This window comes from Pipistrellus hanaki (genome assembly GCF_964339955.1).
Source record: "Pipistrellus hanaki genome assembly, chromosome: 16".
Classification (NCBI taxonomy): Eukaryota; Metazoa; Chordata; class Mammalia; order Chiroptera; family Vespertilionidae; genus Pipistrellus; species Pipistrellus hanaki.
This window is the reverse complement of record NC_140518.1, coordinates 40,531,123-40,546,523: the sequence shown is the minus strand read 5'-3', so window position 1 is coordinate 40,546,523 and position 15,401 is coordinate 40,531,123. Positions and strand designations below refer to the sequence as shown.

At 37.5% G+C, this 15,401-nt stretch overlaps 1 protein-coding gene across 2 annotated transcripts in view; it reads left to right on the top strand.

Annotated features, from left to right (window-relative positions):
• LOC311611596 (myosin-8) overlaps positions 1–15,401 on the top strand; it is a 111,238-nt gene that overhangs the window by 38,585 nt on the left and 57,252 nt on the right. Inside the window, exons 4-25 of one of the 2 annotated variants that reach the window (XM_084863904.1) lie at positions 307–463; positions 1,150–1,177; positions 1,281–1,398; positions 1,853–1,945; positions 2,087–2,150; positions 2,270–2,368; positions 2,479–2,582; positions 4,293–4,431; positions 4,933–5,051; positions 5,152–5,301; positions 6,736–6,906; positions 8,762–9,071; positions 11,240–11,304; positions 11,850–11,937; positions 12,020–12,137; positions 12,465–12,588; positions 12,683–12,819; positions 12,953–13,208; positions 13,727–13,969; positions 14,476–14,652; positions 14,874–15,019; positions 15,287–15,377. The exons of the other annotated variant lie outside the window; for it this stretch is intronic. Of the exons in view, the coding sequence (XP_084720030.1) occupies positions 307–463; positions 1,150–1,177; positions 1,281–1,398; positions 1,853–1,945; positions 2,087–2,150; positions 2,270–2,368; positions 2,479–2,582; positions 4,293–4,431; positions 4,933–5,051; positions 5,152–5,301; positions 6,736–6,906; positions 8,762–9,071; positions 11,240–11,304; positions 11,850–11,937; positions 12,020–12,137; positions 12,465–12,588; positions 12,683–12,819; positions 12,953–13,208; positions 13,727–13,969; positions 14,476–14,652; positions 14,874–15,019; positions 15,287–15,377 (2,997 nt within the window). The remainder of the gene's footprint in view (positions 1–306; positions 464–1,149; positions 1,178–1,280; positions 1,399–1,852; positions 1,946–2,086; positions 2,151–2,269; positions 2,369–2,478; positions 2,583–4,292; positions 4,432–4,932; positions 5,052–5,151; positions 5,302–6,735; positions 6,907–8,761; positions 9,072–11,239; positions 11,305–11,849; positions 11,938–12,019; positions 12,138–12,464; positions 12,589–12,682; positions 12,820–12,952; positions 13,209–13,726; positions 13,970–14,475; positions 14,653–14,873; positions 15,020–15,286; positions 15,378–15,401) is intronic. 2 annotated transcript variants of the gene reach the window in all.

Below are 15,401 nucleotides of genomic sequence, written 5' to 3'. Positions count from 1 at the left end.
TAGTTTCAGACTTGGCGATGGCAATCTTATCTTAACACTAATCATTTGGTTAGTGTTGTAAGTTCTGATGTATTTGAACATGTGCATGTGGAAAGCCTTCTATACTTAAAACTGAATTAGTTGGAAAACTGAAGCATTTTGTGAAGCAGTGGGCCTTAGAGGGAGGCAGCAAATGGATGAAACCATTAAGCATGATGAGAACTTAAGGCTTAGGTCCATAATGCACTACTTAGGTCCCTCTCTCCATGTTTCCAAGGCAGATTAATGAGGTGACTATTGATTGAGCGACCTTATCATTCCCCACAGACCTACTCGGGCCTCTTCTGTGTCACTGTCAACCCCTACAAGTGGCTGCCGGTGTATAACCCGGAGGTGGTGTCTGCCTACCGAGGCAAAAAGCGCCAGGAGGCCCCGCCCCACATCTTCTCCATCTCAGACAACGCCTATCAGAACATGCTGACTGGTGAGCCTGCTCATAATTATGTTTACAAATTATTTGTATACTGATAACACAGAAGATGAAGGACCAGTACTTTGAAAATAACATGCTAAGCACACACATGATAATAGCATTAATAAAATAAGGGTAATACATATAGATAAATTGTACCAGTTCCAAAAATATAAGGAATTTTGCTTAGATTTCTATGCTAAAATCCAAATTAATCAATGCAAATTCCAGCTCAAAATTAACTAAATTTAGGCATCAACTATGCATTTTAATTATATTATCTCTTCTAAAGAGTAAACCTTGAAATTTCATACTGAGAAGTTATCACAGTTACTAATTAATATCATGACAGGATTCTGAACTATGAACTAGGTGATTGATGGAACATGAAACTATTATTCATTCAATGACACTGATTATTCACATAGCTATTATGGTAAAATAATGCATTACATATTTTATCACATTAAAGGAAATGGAAGTTTAACACACTAATTAGCACATCTTTTGATAGTTATTTTTTTAAAAGTATTTGTGAAAATAGCAAAGCAACAATTTATACAGTTATTACTTTTGTTGAAGTGAGTAGTTTTAAAAGACAAGTTTGAGTTTACAAGTACTGTATTAATCTATGTGCCAAGTTTTGTGAGTTTTTTTTTTTTTTTTTAAACATTTTGGGTTTTGGTTTCCTTTTGCAGATCGTGAGAACCAGTCCATCCTGATTACGTATGCACATTTCATGCTTTTATTATCTGTTGAGTTCGGATGCTTTTAGTGGTTAGTTCTACAGCCTTAGATTCTGACTTTTTCTTCTGTCTGGAATTGACAGCGGAGAATCTGGTGCAGGGAAGACTGTGAACACCAAGCGTGTCATCCAGTACTTCGCAACAATTGCAGTCACTGGGGAGAAGAAAAAAGAAGAGCCTGCTTCTGGTGGCAAACTGCAGGTGGGTACGATGTTCAACTGAGGATGGAAGAACTAAAACACTTACAATGTGATCATGGTACTTCAGAATCATGGCAACTTCATAATCAAGTGCATGCAATGGCAGATTTGGAAAATAGCTCTTGGGAGGACTTGTGAGAACGAAATATATTGGCAGGTTCAATATGCAAAAGTTCTCACAACCTTTTAATTAAGGGGAAAGGTAGGCCTGACGATATGGAAATCAAGACCATGCCACTAGTGTCTCGCCCTCCCCACAATTTGTCCTCTTTCTCATTCATTTTAGAAAATCTTACCCATCGCTTCTCGGCCTTTTGGCTAAGATCAAGTGTAGAAAATCTTACCCAAAAGTTACAGACTACTATAAAAGGGGAAAGAAGAATGGAGAAGTTATTTTAGCAGACTAAACTCATCTTTTTAGAGTTTCTTTATCTACCTTCTTCAATTACCTTAAGGGGACCCTTGAAGATCAAATCATCAGTGCCAACCCCCTACTGGAAGCCTTTGGCAATGCCAAGACTGTGAGGAATGACAACTCCTCTCGTTTTGTAAGTTTCCTGGTCTTCCTTTTCATATGAGAATTAGTACTGCCTCTCCTATACATCTGATACCAATGTCTTTTGCATCTATTTGCCCTTAACGATAAAGAACACATTAAAAGACAATAAGTTCTCCTTTGCCTCTTTAAGGGTAAATTCATCAGGATCCATTTTGGTGCCACAGGCAAACTGGCTTCTGCAGATATTGAAACATGTAAGTTAATAAACAGGAGTGATGGAGTATCTTTTTCTTTGGAGTACATATAAAAATCTTATTTTCATCTTTTTCCACTGTGACCTTTTCTATTAAATGTGTCTAATCTCACTTTCTAGATTTGTTAGAGAAGTCCCGAGTTACTTTCCAGCTAAAGGCTGAAAGAAGCTACCACATATTTTATCAAATTATGTCCAACAAGAAACCAGAACTTATTGGTAAGAAATATCTTTGATTTCTACCAAGAAATTACAGACCTTCTAAGAAATCCCTCTGAAATATTTTATAACCAAACTCTGCCTATATTTATTCTTTTCCATGTGTTCAGAAATGCTTTTGATCACCACCAATCCATATGACTTTGCCTTTGTTAGTCAAGGTGAAATTACAGTGCCTAGCATTGATGATCAAGAAGAGCTGATGGCCACAGATGTAAGTAATAGATACAAAGCAAGAAAAGCCAAACTCATTTCCAAGGCCACAACATTCTCCTCTATTCAAGTAGACAGCATTAGCAGAAATAATATAAATAGGCAATACTGCCTGTCAGGCTTTCCTTCCCATGTAATAAAACTACAAGATATTTCAATGCCCCTGCCCACGAACATGTATTAGAAATTTTAAATGTCTATAATAAATTTTAGGTCTTTGTCAGTCCTTGGCTAATTAACTCATTTTTTTAATCTTATCAGTCATTTTTGGTTAATTTTTGTACTTCAATAGTGATGTTTCTCTTCTATTTTATGGCAGACCCTAGACCCAAGAATCTGAGAAAGATGTCAGAAAGAAATGGGAAAATATTTTAAAGTTGTATAACTAAATATGAAATTCCCACCTTCCCTTTATAATCAGATGTAAACTCAAAACCTGTTTTAAGTATACCTCTAAGGGCTAATAATATATACCTCCCTAAGCAGTATAAGAAGAAATGGATTCTCTACCTCAATAATATTTTTTTTTGAGACTCTTGAACCCTTTATATTTATTTTTGGAACTACAGGTTTTCTCTCCTGCCTCTTTTTTTTTAAGGATTATTTTCTTTATACATATTTTGTGTTTTCCTTTGAATTTATGAATTATCAATCTTCATCGATCAACTTTAACACCAATGGGAATATCCCAATATTCCAGATAGTACCTTAAAGTTCCTGCAATTAAATATTCTTTTAAAATATTATTTTTAAGGAGTCTATGAACTAAGTGTGTGTGCCTTTATCAGCTCTTTCTCTATAACATATTGTATAAGTATATCTAAACATGATAGAGTTGAGAAATACCCATTAGTGTCAGAAGTTAAAAAATATAGAAGTCTCACTCCAGGACTTCTGTAGTAATGTCTAAGTTCTATAGATAGTAAGCGGGGACCAGAGGTAATAATCTGAGGCAAAAGGAAACAGAGTGGTAAATAGCCATACTTTCCTCCCTGTGCCTACCCCATTGCATAAGACTTTTCAAAGCTTGGCATGGGCAAATAAGAAAGGAATCAAAATCTGATAGAGGAGGCGGAGGGGGGGAAAGACACAAATATATTTCAATGAAAGAAGAAATTTCTTTCCACAAATGTCTGTTTCCTACATGAACAATGATCATGTAAACTTCATTGTCAGGTATTTCATGGTCAGCTAAGCTGTGGCCTGATATCAGACAGGCATGAGGAGAAAAACTCAGACCATTGCTGCTGCCCTCATATCCTCCTCCCCTCTGCATCCTTCCTGCACATTAGGGTGGAAAGGCAGACTCTGACTCTGTATTAGGTTAGGACAGTGTAGGAGAAGAAGGAGCAAACACAGACTTGTGAGGCTAGAGAAAAGAGCAAGGAAAACCCTGAGACAGTCAGAAGGATGTGCAGCAAGGCCAGGCTAATAATGTGGAGAAATGGGAAAAGCACTGCCTCTGAGTCCTGTGTGAGTGGGTGTGGACAAGTCATATAACATCTTGACTGTCCACATGACTCAATTGGAAGACAAACATACCTTTGGTGCTACTATATAGAACAAAATGGTGATGAATATGAGTGCCTTTGGAAAATGAAAAAGTGTTAGTCAAATATAAGACAGTGTGATGAGAAAAAAAGTGGGAGGAGTATCCTGAGTCTGCCAGAATGACAATTGTGAAGTGAATTAAATTCAACTCTTTTCTCAGAGTGCTGTGGACATCCTGGGTTTCAGCGCTGATGAAAAGGTGGCCATTTACAAGCTCACAGGAGCTGTGATGCATTATGGGAACATGAAATTCAAGCAAAAGCAAAGGGAAGAGCAAGCTGAGCCAGATGGCACTGAAGGTAGCCCTCCCTGTTGATATCTTTCTATTAACAGAACTGACATTATCAGCTCCTCAGAGATACAGATCAGATTTTTATTTTCTTTGACTTACCTGGTGATGGGAAAAGTATTAGGGAGAATAAATGACATACTACCTGGTGTTTTACATGACTGAGCAGGTTTGTGGAGATATGTAAAGTTTGTTGTCACTATACCCCTAAGTTAGAGTTTCTCAAATTACTTTTATCATGGCCCACTTTAGATATGTTTTAAATATCACACATATGTATTTTCTCCTTCTTCTCCTATATTGTCCTAACCAATTATCCAAGTTCCAAATTATCATCTAAAAAAATGACTAAATTAGCATAAAAGGTGGCAATTTTGAAGTTATTTCAGCAAATGAATATGTTTTGCTACATTACTCTTCAAGCAAAAATATTTTTCCTGTGTCACTGTCAGTCACACCTTCAGTTGTATAAGCCTTGATTGGTTTCACCATCCTCACCTTGTTCATGCAGTTGCTGACAAGGCAGCCTATCTCCAGAGTCTGAACTCTGCTGACCTGCTCAAAGCCCTCTGCTACCCCAGGGTCAAGGTCGGCAACGAGTACGTCACCAAAGGCCAGACTGTACAGCAGGTAAACATGATTTAAACCCCCAGATTCAGTTGAGCCACAGGAGACTTAAGGGTCCATCATTATTTTCAACTAAAAAATTAAATTATCTTTGTTCTTAAAGGTGTACAACTCTGTGGGTGCTCTGGCCAAATCCGTCTACGAGAAGATGTTCCTGTGGATGGTCACCCGCATCAACCAGCAGCTGGACACCAAGCAGCCCAGGCAGTATTTCATTGGGGTCTTAGATATTGCTGGCTTTGAGATCTTTGATGTGAGTAATGAATTTATAGAAAACTAACAAATGCAAATCTCCAGTCATTTAAAGTATAGAGAATTAACAAACAAGTTGGGGAGGTTATGGACTGGGTGAAGAAGGTAAGGGGATTAAGAAAAAAGAACACTCATAGACACAGACAACAGTATGGTGATTAAAAGAGGAAAAGGACTTGGGGGGAGAGGCGGAAGAGGGCCTAAGGCAGTGGTTCTCAACCTTTCTAATGCCAACACCCTTTAATACAGTTCCTCATGTTGTGGTGACCCCCAACCATAAAATTATTTTTGTTGCTACTTCATAATTGTAATTTTGTTACTGTTAATGAGTCGTCATGTAAATATCTGTGTTTTCTGTGGGTCATGACCCACAGGTTGAAAACCGCTGCTGTAAAGCCTAAGACCATGGGAAAACACAGATATTTACATTACAATTAACTTACAGTAGCAAAATTACAGTTATGAACTAGCAACGAAAATAATTTTGTTGTCGGGGGTCACCACACATGAGGAACTGTATTAAAGGGTGTTGGCATTAGAAAGGTTGAGAACCACTAGTATAGGGGGGATATATGGTGATGGAAGGAGACTTGACGAGGGATGATGAGTATACAATAGAACATATGAATGCTTTGTTATAGAACTGTACACTGAAATCTATATAATTTTAGTAACCAGTGTCACCCCAATAAATTCAATAATTATTTTAAAAAGGGTGCATAATGAGGGTTTTTAGGAGGTAAGACTTAAAAATTATGGAGTGAGTGGCTAGATTATGAAATACTTCGTATGTATATTAAAGATTTAAAATTTTATATGATAAAAAGAAAAAAAATGTGTGCTCTGCTACACATTGTTGAGTGAACATCAATCAGGCGGTCAAGTGAAATTGATTCTGTCATTCAAGTCTACTATATCTTTCCTGACCTTCTACCTACATTTTCTATAAATTATTGAAAGAGATATCAAAATCTTCATCTATTAAAAAAAGTCCAAAATGGAATTTGTACTAAAGAAGGGTCTTTGGAGAGATATGACAACTAGTAAACAAGTATAAATAGAAAGTTTTTAGTCTTTTAAGTCTAGAAGTCTCAAAATTGGTCCATGAGTGGTTAAAATAATCAATATTAATCCCAGATCCACGCAGGTGAGCATAAAAATACTTTCTTAAATTAAATGAGGATATTTAAAAGATGTCTTCATTTAGCTGTATTTTGCATGATATGCATGATTTCATGCAGTTACTTGGGAAGCAAAGTACTGAGGAGTCAATTCTCCTTTGTTTAGAATTATGTCATATATTAAGAAAACAATTTGAACCTTTGTAATTTAATAAATCATATGCCTTAAATTCAGAAGGAAATATTAGTAGCTGCTTTATAGATTACAAATACTTAAGTTATGAGTAATTTCCTATATTTATTGCTTCCTATAGTACAACAGCCTGGAGCAACTGTGCATCAACTTCACCAACGAGAAACTGCAACAGTTTTTCAACCACCACATGTTTGTACTGGAGCAGGAGGAATACAAAAAGGAAGGCATTGAGTGGGAGTTCATTGACTTTGGGATGGACCTGGCTGCCTGCATTGAGCTCATTGAGAAGGTTTGTATGACTTTTCAAGCATTTAAAACATGACGAAAAAATAGTCCACATTCCTATGTTTGAAATCACAATCCCAGTTTTCAAAGAACAAGCAGTAGCATTTTATGGCATACTAGAGGCCTAGTACACAAAATTTGGCCTGGCCTGCACCCTCTCCAATCCAGGACACCCCTTGAAGGATGTCCAACTACTGGCAGTCAGACATCCTTCTCACAATCTGGGACCACTAGCTCCTAACCACTCACCTGCCTGCTGGCCTGATCCCCCTAACTGCTCTCCCCTGCTGGCTTTATTCCCCTAACTGCTCTCCCCTGCTGGCCTGATCCCCCGATGCTCTCCCCTACTGGCCTGATTACCCCTAACCCCCTCTGCCCTGCTACCATGGCCTTGTCCAGAAGGATGTCCAGAAGGTCATGTGGAAGATGCCCGGTCGAATTAGCATATTACGTCTTTATTAGTATAGATTTGTACACTCTCATCAGTCACAAGTAATGTTATTAATGAAAAGAGTAGTTTGTAGAAAATGATTACAACACACACATAAATAGTCACATTTATCCCACTTAGTAACTTCATTTCCCCTCACTGTCATTCCTATGTAATCTTATGCATATGGGAGAAAGGAATGAAATTACAGCTAGTCTTGAGTATTATAATTCCCTCCAGTGAACCCAGGATGGTTTACTGTGCATGTGTAGTTCTTCATGTGCAAGGTATGTCAAGATGTCTTAAAGGTTGGAAAGTTAACTCTTCAATTGTTGCAGTCATTAAGTAAGTTGATGATGACTAATAAATAAGCCTTTCTATAGCCTTATCTGGAATATGAGCCCTAAATTCCCTATTATCAAGGGGTAGAGCAATAGTTATATCAGTTATGAAGATGTTAAAACTCATCAAACAATCACAAAACATTTTCAAAACTGGAGTGGGAACTCATCATGTGCCTACTGATAACAATAAGGCATATTATTATGTATGAGCCCTATTCTAATCAGTGGGAAGAGTAAATGCTACTGCCATATAGAAAAACTTCAAATGCTAATGTCAAAATTCATAAATATATGAGAGCATAAAAGCAGAGTAGTTCTGTCCAATTTGGGGGAAAATATTTTACTTCAGTGACATAATATCTCTACTATTCATCAAAACTACACAGTCCTCAGAAAAGACATTTGTTTTCTTCTGTAGTATTTCAGTTTCTGGAAAACCCAAAATAGTTTTGTGGAGGCAATTTGTGACAAGAGCAAAATCATCAATGTTGAATGTTAAATCAAGCTTTCATATCAAATTTGCCGCTTACACAGCAAAACCATATTAGTTTCATGTAACTCCACAGTTGTGGGGAACAGAGCTCAGAGTACAAATAGTTTTAATGATACACATGAGATGCACTTTTCTCCTGGGGATGGATCATTTCTAGTCATTATCCATAATTTCTCTTCTCTTCATACTTTCATCGGGTCTAAATTAGAGATGAAGGAATTTCACTGTCAGTAGAGAAAAAAGTATTTAGATATATACATTTATGGAAGAAAGAATTCAGTTTTGAAATGGCAGTTTCAGAATTTAATTTTATACTCTAAACATGAAGTTTATCAAGCGGCACCTGTGAGCTTTTAAAAAATAATGGAGTCTTTCTAGCAAACATATTTCCCGTATGTTCTTGGTATCTGTTTCAGATTTCAGTAATAGAGAAGGCAATAAATTAATATCATGCCTATTTAATTTCTTATCATTCCAAATCTTCTTTTGGAACATTATATTTTCAGGTTTTCATCAAGCACATAAATTATTGGAGCATATTTTTTTCTGAAGGACTCATCATTATTATCTCTTTTTTTTTCCCTACTCTTAGCCTATGGGCATCTTCTCCATCCTGGAGGAGGAGTGCATGTTCCCCAAGGCCACAGATGCATCCTTCAAGAACAAGCTGTATGAGCAGCATCTTGGAAAGTCCAACAATTTCCAGAAGCCCAAGGTTGTCAAAGGCAAGGTTGAGGCCCACTTCTCACTGGTGCACTACGCGGGCACTGTGGACTACAACATTGCCGGCTGGCTGGACAAGAACAAGGACCCCTTGAATGAGACTGTGCTTGGCCTGTACCAGAAGTCTGGATTGAAGACTCTGTCTCTCCTCTTCTCTGGGGCTCCAACTGCTGAAGCAGGTAATTTTTTAAATTGAATTTATTAAGGTGACATCTACACTAATAAAAGAGAAACATGCAAATTGACTGTGCCTCCACTACACCCATAAGCTACGCCCACCAGCCAATCAGGAGTGAGTATGGAAATTAATCCAACCAAGATGGAGAAAGCCAAGCTTCCCGCCCACTCTGGCCAGTCTTAGCCTCCGCTCAAGGCCTCAAAGTTTCAATTATAGAAGATAAATAAATCCCAGACACTAGGGCCTTTGCTTGGATTGCCAGGGGGTGGGGCCAGCCTGCAAACCACTACAGGCCACTCCACGCCCCAGGGGAACTCCCACCCTGATCCGGGACACCCTTCAGGGCAAACCAGCCAGCCCCCACCTGTGCACCAGGCCTCTATCCTATCTACTAAAAGAGTAATATGCAAATTGACTGTCACTCCAACACACAAGATGGCTGCCCCCATGTGGTCAAAGATAGCTGCTCTGGTGTGGACATAAGATGGCTGTCACAAGATGGCCAGCAGGGGAGGACAGTTGGGAGGGACCAGGCCTGCAAGGGAGGATAGTTGAGGGCAATCGGGCCTGCAGGGAAAGGCAGTTGAGGGGGACCCAGGCCTGCAGGAGAGGGCAGTTAGGGGTGACCAGGCCTGTAAGGGAGGGCAGTTAGGGGCAATCAGACTGGCAGGGGAGTGGTTAGGGGGTGATCAAGCTGGCAGGCAGAAGCAGTTAGGGACAATCATGAAGGCAAGCAGATGAGCAGTTGGGAGCCAGCAGTCATGGATTGTGAGAGGACAGTCAGACATCCCTTGAGGGGTCCCAGATTGGAGAGGGTGGAGGCTAGGCTGAGGGACACATACCCCATGCACAAATTTTGTGCACTAGGCCTCTAGTTGGTTAATAAAATTATAAATTATAGGTGCACAATTCTCTAATACATCATCTGTGTTCACCAGTCTTCTTCCATCACCATTTATCCTTCCTTTACTCTCTACTACTTCCTCCAATGCCCTTCCCTCTGGTAGTCACCATACTGTTGTCTGTTTTTTTGAGTTTGGGAGTTTTCTGCTTGATCCATTCACCTTTTTTATCCAGCCCCCAAACCTCCTTCCCTCTGGCATCTGTCAGTCTTTTCTCTGAATCTATGTCTCTTTCTATTTTGTTAGTTTGTTTTCAATAGATTCCACATATAAGTGGGATTATATGGTGCTTGTCTTTCTGATTGGATTATTTCACTTAGCATAATGCTTTCCAGGTCCACTCATACTATCACAAAAGGTAAGATTTCATTTTTTTTTTTAACAGCTGAGTAGTATTCCATTTGTAAATGCACCACAGCTTTTTTTATCCACTCTACTGATAGGCATTTTAATATTACAAATACACTTTTAGAGCCACAAATAAGAAAAACACTATTTATCAGAGATATAATTATAACAAAAGCTAACATGAAAATACTGGCCAATATGGATTTAATGAAATTAAGGACATTTAATAAGTGTGGTAAGGTCTTATAATCATAGGACAGAAATAAAATTAACATTAAATATCATTTAGTCCATGGCTTTCTTTCACCAATAAGAAAATAGAAACTCAGAGAAGTTAAATGACTAGCTCAGATTCATACATCTCATTTCTATAATTTTAATAGTATTGATTCCTTCAAGGACCCATCTAAGCTGGAGAAGAGGAAATTCTTATCAGGGCACTAGTGCTTATGAAATTAAAGTTCTGCTCTTTTCAGTCACCTAAGTCCAGATATACAAGCACCCATAGGAAAGCATAGGCTAACAGAAAATAGGACTTCCCTGTTAGGACCAAGCATGAAACCTCTCTGTTTTCTGGGGGATGTGTGCCCTACGGAGGCCTTACCACTCTGTCTCCCCGTCACTCCTCCAGGAGATAGACTGCTTCTTTGGATTAAAGAAATCCCATCCCTTCCCCAAATCTACCCTTTACATACAGTTCTTTTCTTGCTGTTATTTTCCTGAATGCTCATAATGCAAGCCAATGCTTATGTTTTCCAAATCTAGAGTTGAAGGAGGAGATATATGAAAAGAATAAGAATAATACGAATGAATGAGTGCAAATTTGAATTACAAAGGGAATTTTGACTGTTCTAATGTCTATGGAGAGTACTTACAAGGCTGTTGCAACTCATTGTAATTTTTCTATTTTATTTTTCAGACAGTTCAAAGAAAGGTGCCAAGAAGAAGGGTTCTTCTTTCCAGACAGTGTCAGCTCTTTTTAGGGTACAGTATATTTTTAAATTCCAAATGATTATTTTTTTAAAGAAATTAAACAATTATCACTTAAACATTTTAAAAGAAATCTATGGTTAAACAAAAAAGTAGTGGTGTACTTAAAAAAATCTGAAAAATGTCTCAGTTAAAATTTAACAAGGCAACCCAGACTGAGCTTGTTCACATCAAACTTTATGATAAATTGACTACATGATCTTTAAGCCCCAAATCTAAAAGATCTGGCATTAAGCAAATTTCACATGAAATCGAACCTTCTTAAAAACAACCACTGTATCATATTTCATATGACCAAAGTCTCAATATAAATTCTCTCTGGCAGTGCTTGAGAAAAATAAAATGAAATTGACTGGTTTTGTGTAATCCATAATTTTCTATATATACACCATGTATATTATTTCTCTTTGTTATCAAGATCTTCATTGAGACAGCTCATTAAAACATGAAATAGAAACTCATAATTACAGATCATTGATAGGGACTCTTATGTAAATGACACTAGAATTTACCCTAAAACTTTCCATATGGTTTTATAGGAGAATTTAAATAAGTTGATGACCAACTTGAAGAGCACTCACCCCCACTTTGTACGCTGTCTCATTCCCAATGAAACTAAAACTCCTGGTAAGATATTTCTGATATACAAATAAGATTCCAGTGTGACTTTTCATTAGACTTTTAGACACAAAACATATCTTTCTTTTAGGGGCCATGGAGCATGAACTTGTCCTGCACCAGCTGAGGTGTAATGGTGTATTGGAAGGCATCCGCATCTGTAGGAAGGGATTTCCAAGCAGAATCATTTATGCAGACTTCAAACAAAGGTTTGTGTCATTATTTGTCACTTTCAATGTGCTAGTCTGTAACAAAATTACCACATATTTCAAACATTTTTTCACTTTTCCTTGAATAAGAGAGTTGAAGGTGAAGCCTTATTTAAAAGGTGATCATAAAGAAAGAAGTCTTGGTTTATATAATCATAACTTTTTCATCATATTTTTGCAAGTTTCAAATAAAGCACTGTTTATTTGAATGCAATCTTTCCCTCTAAAAATCAATCAATAATTTTGTCAATGACAGTTACCAAGAGTTTTACATTTTTTATTTCAGTAAAAATAAGACATATTTTAATATTTCTTTTATTCTAACAGATATAAGATTCTAAATGCAAGTGCCATCCCAGAGGGTCAGTTCATTGACAGCAAGAAGGCTTCTGAGAAGCTTCTAGGTTCTATTGACATTGACCACACCCAGTACAAATTCGGTCATACCAAGGTACCACAAATGCAAATGTCTATCTATCATAACTTCATTTCCTTTGGATTTTCTCAAGAATGAAAATAATATATTTAATTTGCTCTTTGGCAAGGTTTTCTTTAAAGCTGGCCTGTTGGGAACTCTAGAGGAGATGCGAGATGATAAGCTAGCTCAACTCATCACACGCACTCAAGCCATGTGCAGAGGGTTCCTGATGAGAGTGGAGTTCAAGAAGATGATGGAGAGGAGGTGAGGGGTCAAGTGCAAGTACTCCTTCTCCACATCCACATTTTAATAGTTGAATCTAATGAATTCATTACTTTTGTTGAGGAATGGACACCTTCCACATTATTTCTCATTTGCATCTTTATATTTTCTACAGAGAGGCCATCTTCTGCATCCAGTACAATGTCCGTGCCTTCATGAATGTGAAGCACTGGCCCTGGATGAAGCTGTATTTCAAGATCAAGCCCCTCCTCAAGAGTGCTGAGACAGAGAAGGAAATGGCCAACATGAAGGAAGAATTTGAGAAAACCAAAGATGATCTGGTGAAATCAGAGGCAAAAAGGAAAGAACTTGAAGAGAAAATGGTTGCTCTGATGCAAGAGAAAAACGAACTACAGCTCCAGGTTCAATCTGTGAGTACTGTACAATGCACAGTTTAGCCACACCTTATCCAGTCCTAGCTGACTTGATATGAGAATTTTTTAAAATTTAAAGTTTATAAATAAATGGTTTCCATGGAAACATTTGGTGTAATTGTTTGCCTTTCAAAAATACCAAGACTAAGATTTAAAGAAGCAATAGATGCAAAGTCACAAATTATGCTGCATCTATTCATATGTGGTCATCAGTGAGAAAACTCATAAAAATACACATAGACAATTTCCTTTCTTTATAGAACTTTCTCTTAGATTAGAATGTTCTTTCATTACTGTCCTTTCATGGATGGATATTTGGAGGAAATCTGTTATTTTATTTAATCATTATAATTTAAAATTAATAACATTTTGTCCTCCTATATTTTTTAGAATTGTTTAGTTGGCATATGTGTTGACCAAATGGTTGAGTCAGTGAAGTTTCCACCTTTTAATAAATTAGTATGTGTTTTCAGATATAGCTTAGACAAATAAAAATAATTCATTTCCCCCTTCAGGAAGCTGAAGGCTTGGCTGATGCAGAGGAAAGATGTGAACAGCTGATCAAAGCCAAAATCCAGCTTGAAGCCAAAATCAAAGAGGTGACTGAGAGAGCCGAGGATGAGGAAGAGATCAATGCTGAGCTGACGGCCAAAAAGAGGAAACTGGAGGATGAATGTTCAGAACTGAAGAAAGACATTGATGACCTTGAGCTGACACTGGCTAAGGTTGAAAAGGAAAAGCATGCCACAGAGAACAAGGTACAAATCATAATCCATTTTAGAGCATTTGCAGGGGTTAGCTTGTTACTAAAATATTTTAATTGAAATTTTATCTTTAAATTATTGAATTTGAAAAGGAAATTCAGTCATAATTATGTCAACTATTTAGTCTTTATCTTTATCTCCCATTATTATTCAGCTACATAGGCTTGAGTTAGTTTGTAGTTTCTCTTTTCCATCAAGCTGACATGTCCTAAGACAGTGGTTGGCAAACTCATTAGTCAACAGAGCCAAATATCAACAGTACAACTGAAATTTCTTTTGAGAGCTGAAATCTGACTTCTGCACATGGGCCATGAAGTTTCAAATGCACTGTATGTGCGCGTCGTATGTGGTATTTTGTGGAAGAGCCACAATCAAGGAGCCAAAGAGAAGCATGTGGCTCGCGAGCCACAGTTTGTGGACCAGGTCCTAAGATAGTTCCATGTTTTTCATCAAGACTGCAGGATGTCATTAACATTCCTATAAATTTTTCAAATCTAAAGGTAAAAAACCTCACAGAAGAGATGGCAGGCCTGGATGAAACCATAGCTAAGTTGACCAAGGAGAAGAAGGCCCTCCAAGAGGCCCATCAGCAGACCCTGGATGACCTGCAGGCAGAAGAGGACAAAGTCAACACCCTGACCAAAGCTAAAACCAAGCTAGAGCAGCAAGTGGATGATGTAAGTGTGAAAAAGCCAGTGCTTTCACTTAAGATGAAATAAAGAATGTAACACATAACCATAAATGATGCTCATAAACTTTTAAGTACTGATTTGTGATTAATAACTAAAATTCAGGCTATTTGGTGTAAATTTTAAAATTCTCCTGTATATCTTTGAAAGCTAGAAACATAGGGTTCAGTGCTTAAAGACTAAAATAAATAAATCCACTAAAATTTTAGCTTGAAGGATCTCTGGAACAAGAAAAGAAAATCCGGATGGATCTAGAAAGAGCAAAAAGGAAACTGGAGGGTGACCTAAAATTGGCCCAAGAATCCATAATGGATGTAGAAAATGACAAACAACAACTTGATGAGAGAATAAAAAAGTGAGTATGAAATGATTCAACTGTAACCTAATTGTCTCTCAGTTTAGATGAAATACATGCTTTAACGATCTCTAAAATAGTACTTCATGGCATATGGAAAAAAAGACATCTTCCATTTTTTATTTAATGAAAATAGTAGATGCTTGACAAGTAAAAGATGCACTACTCACTTCCTCAACACCAGCAGTATAAAGACATTCAATTATACACAGATAAGAAGACTGGTAGGAGAACTGACTGTAAGCTAATGTGATATTCTTATAACAGGAAAGAGTTTGAAATGAGCAATCTGCAAAGCAAAATTGAAGATGAACAGGCCGTTGAGATGCAGCTGCAGAAGAAGATCAAGGAGTTACAGGTGAGTCATAAATTCCAACTTTTC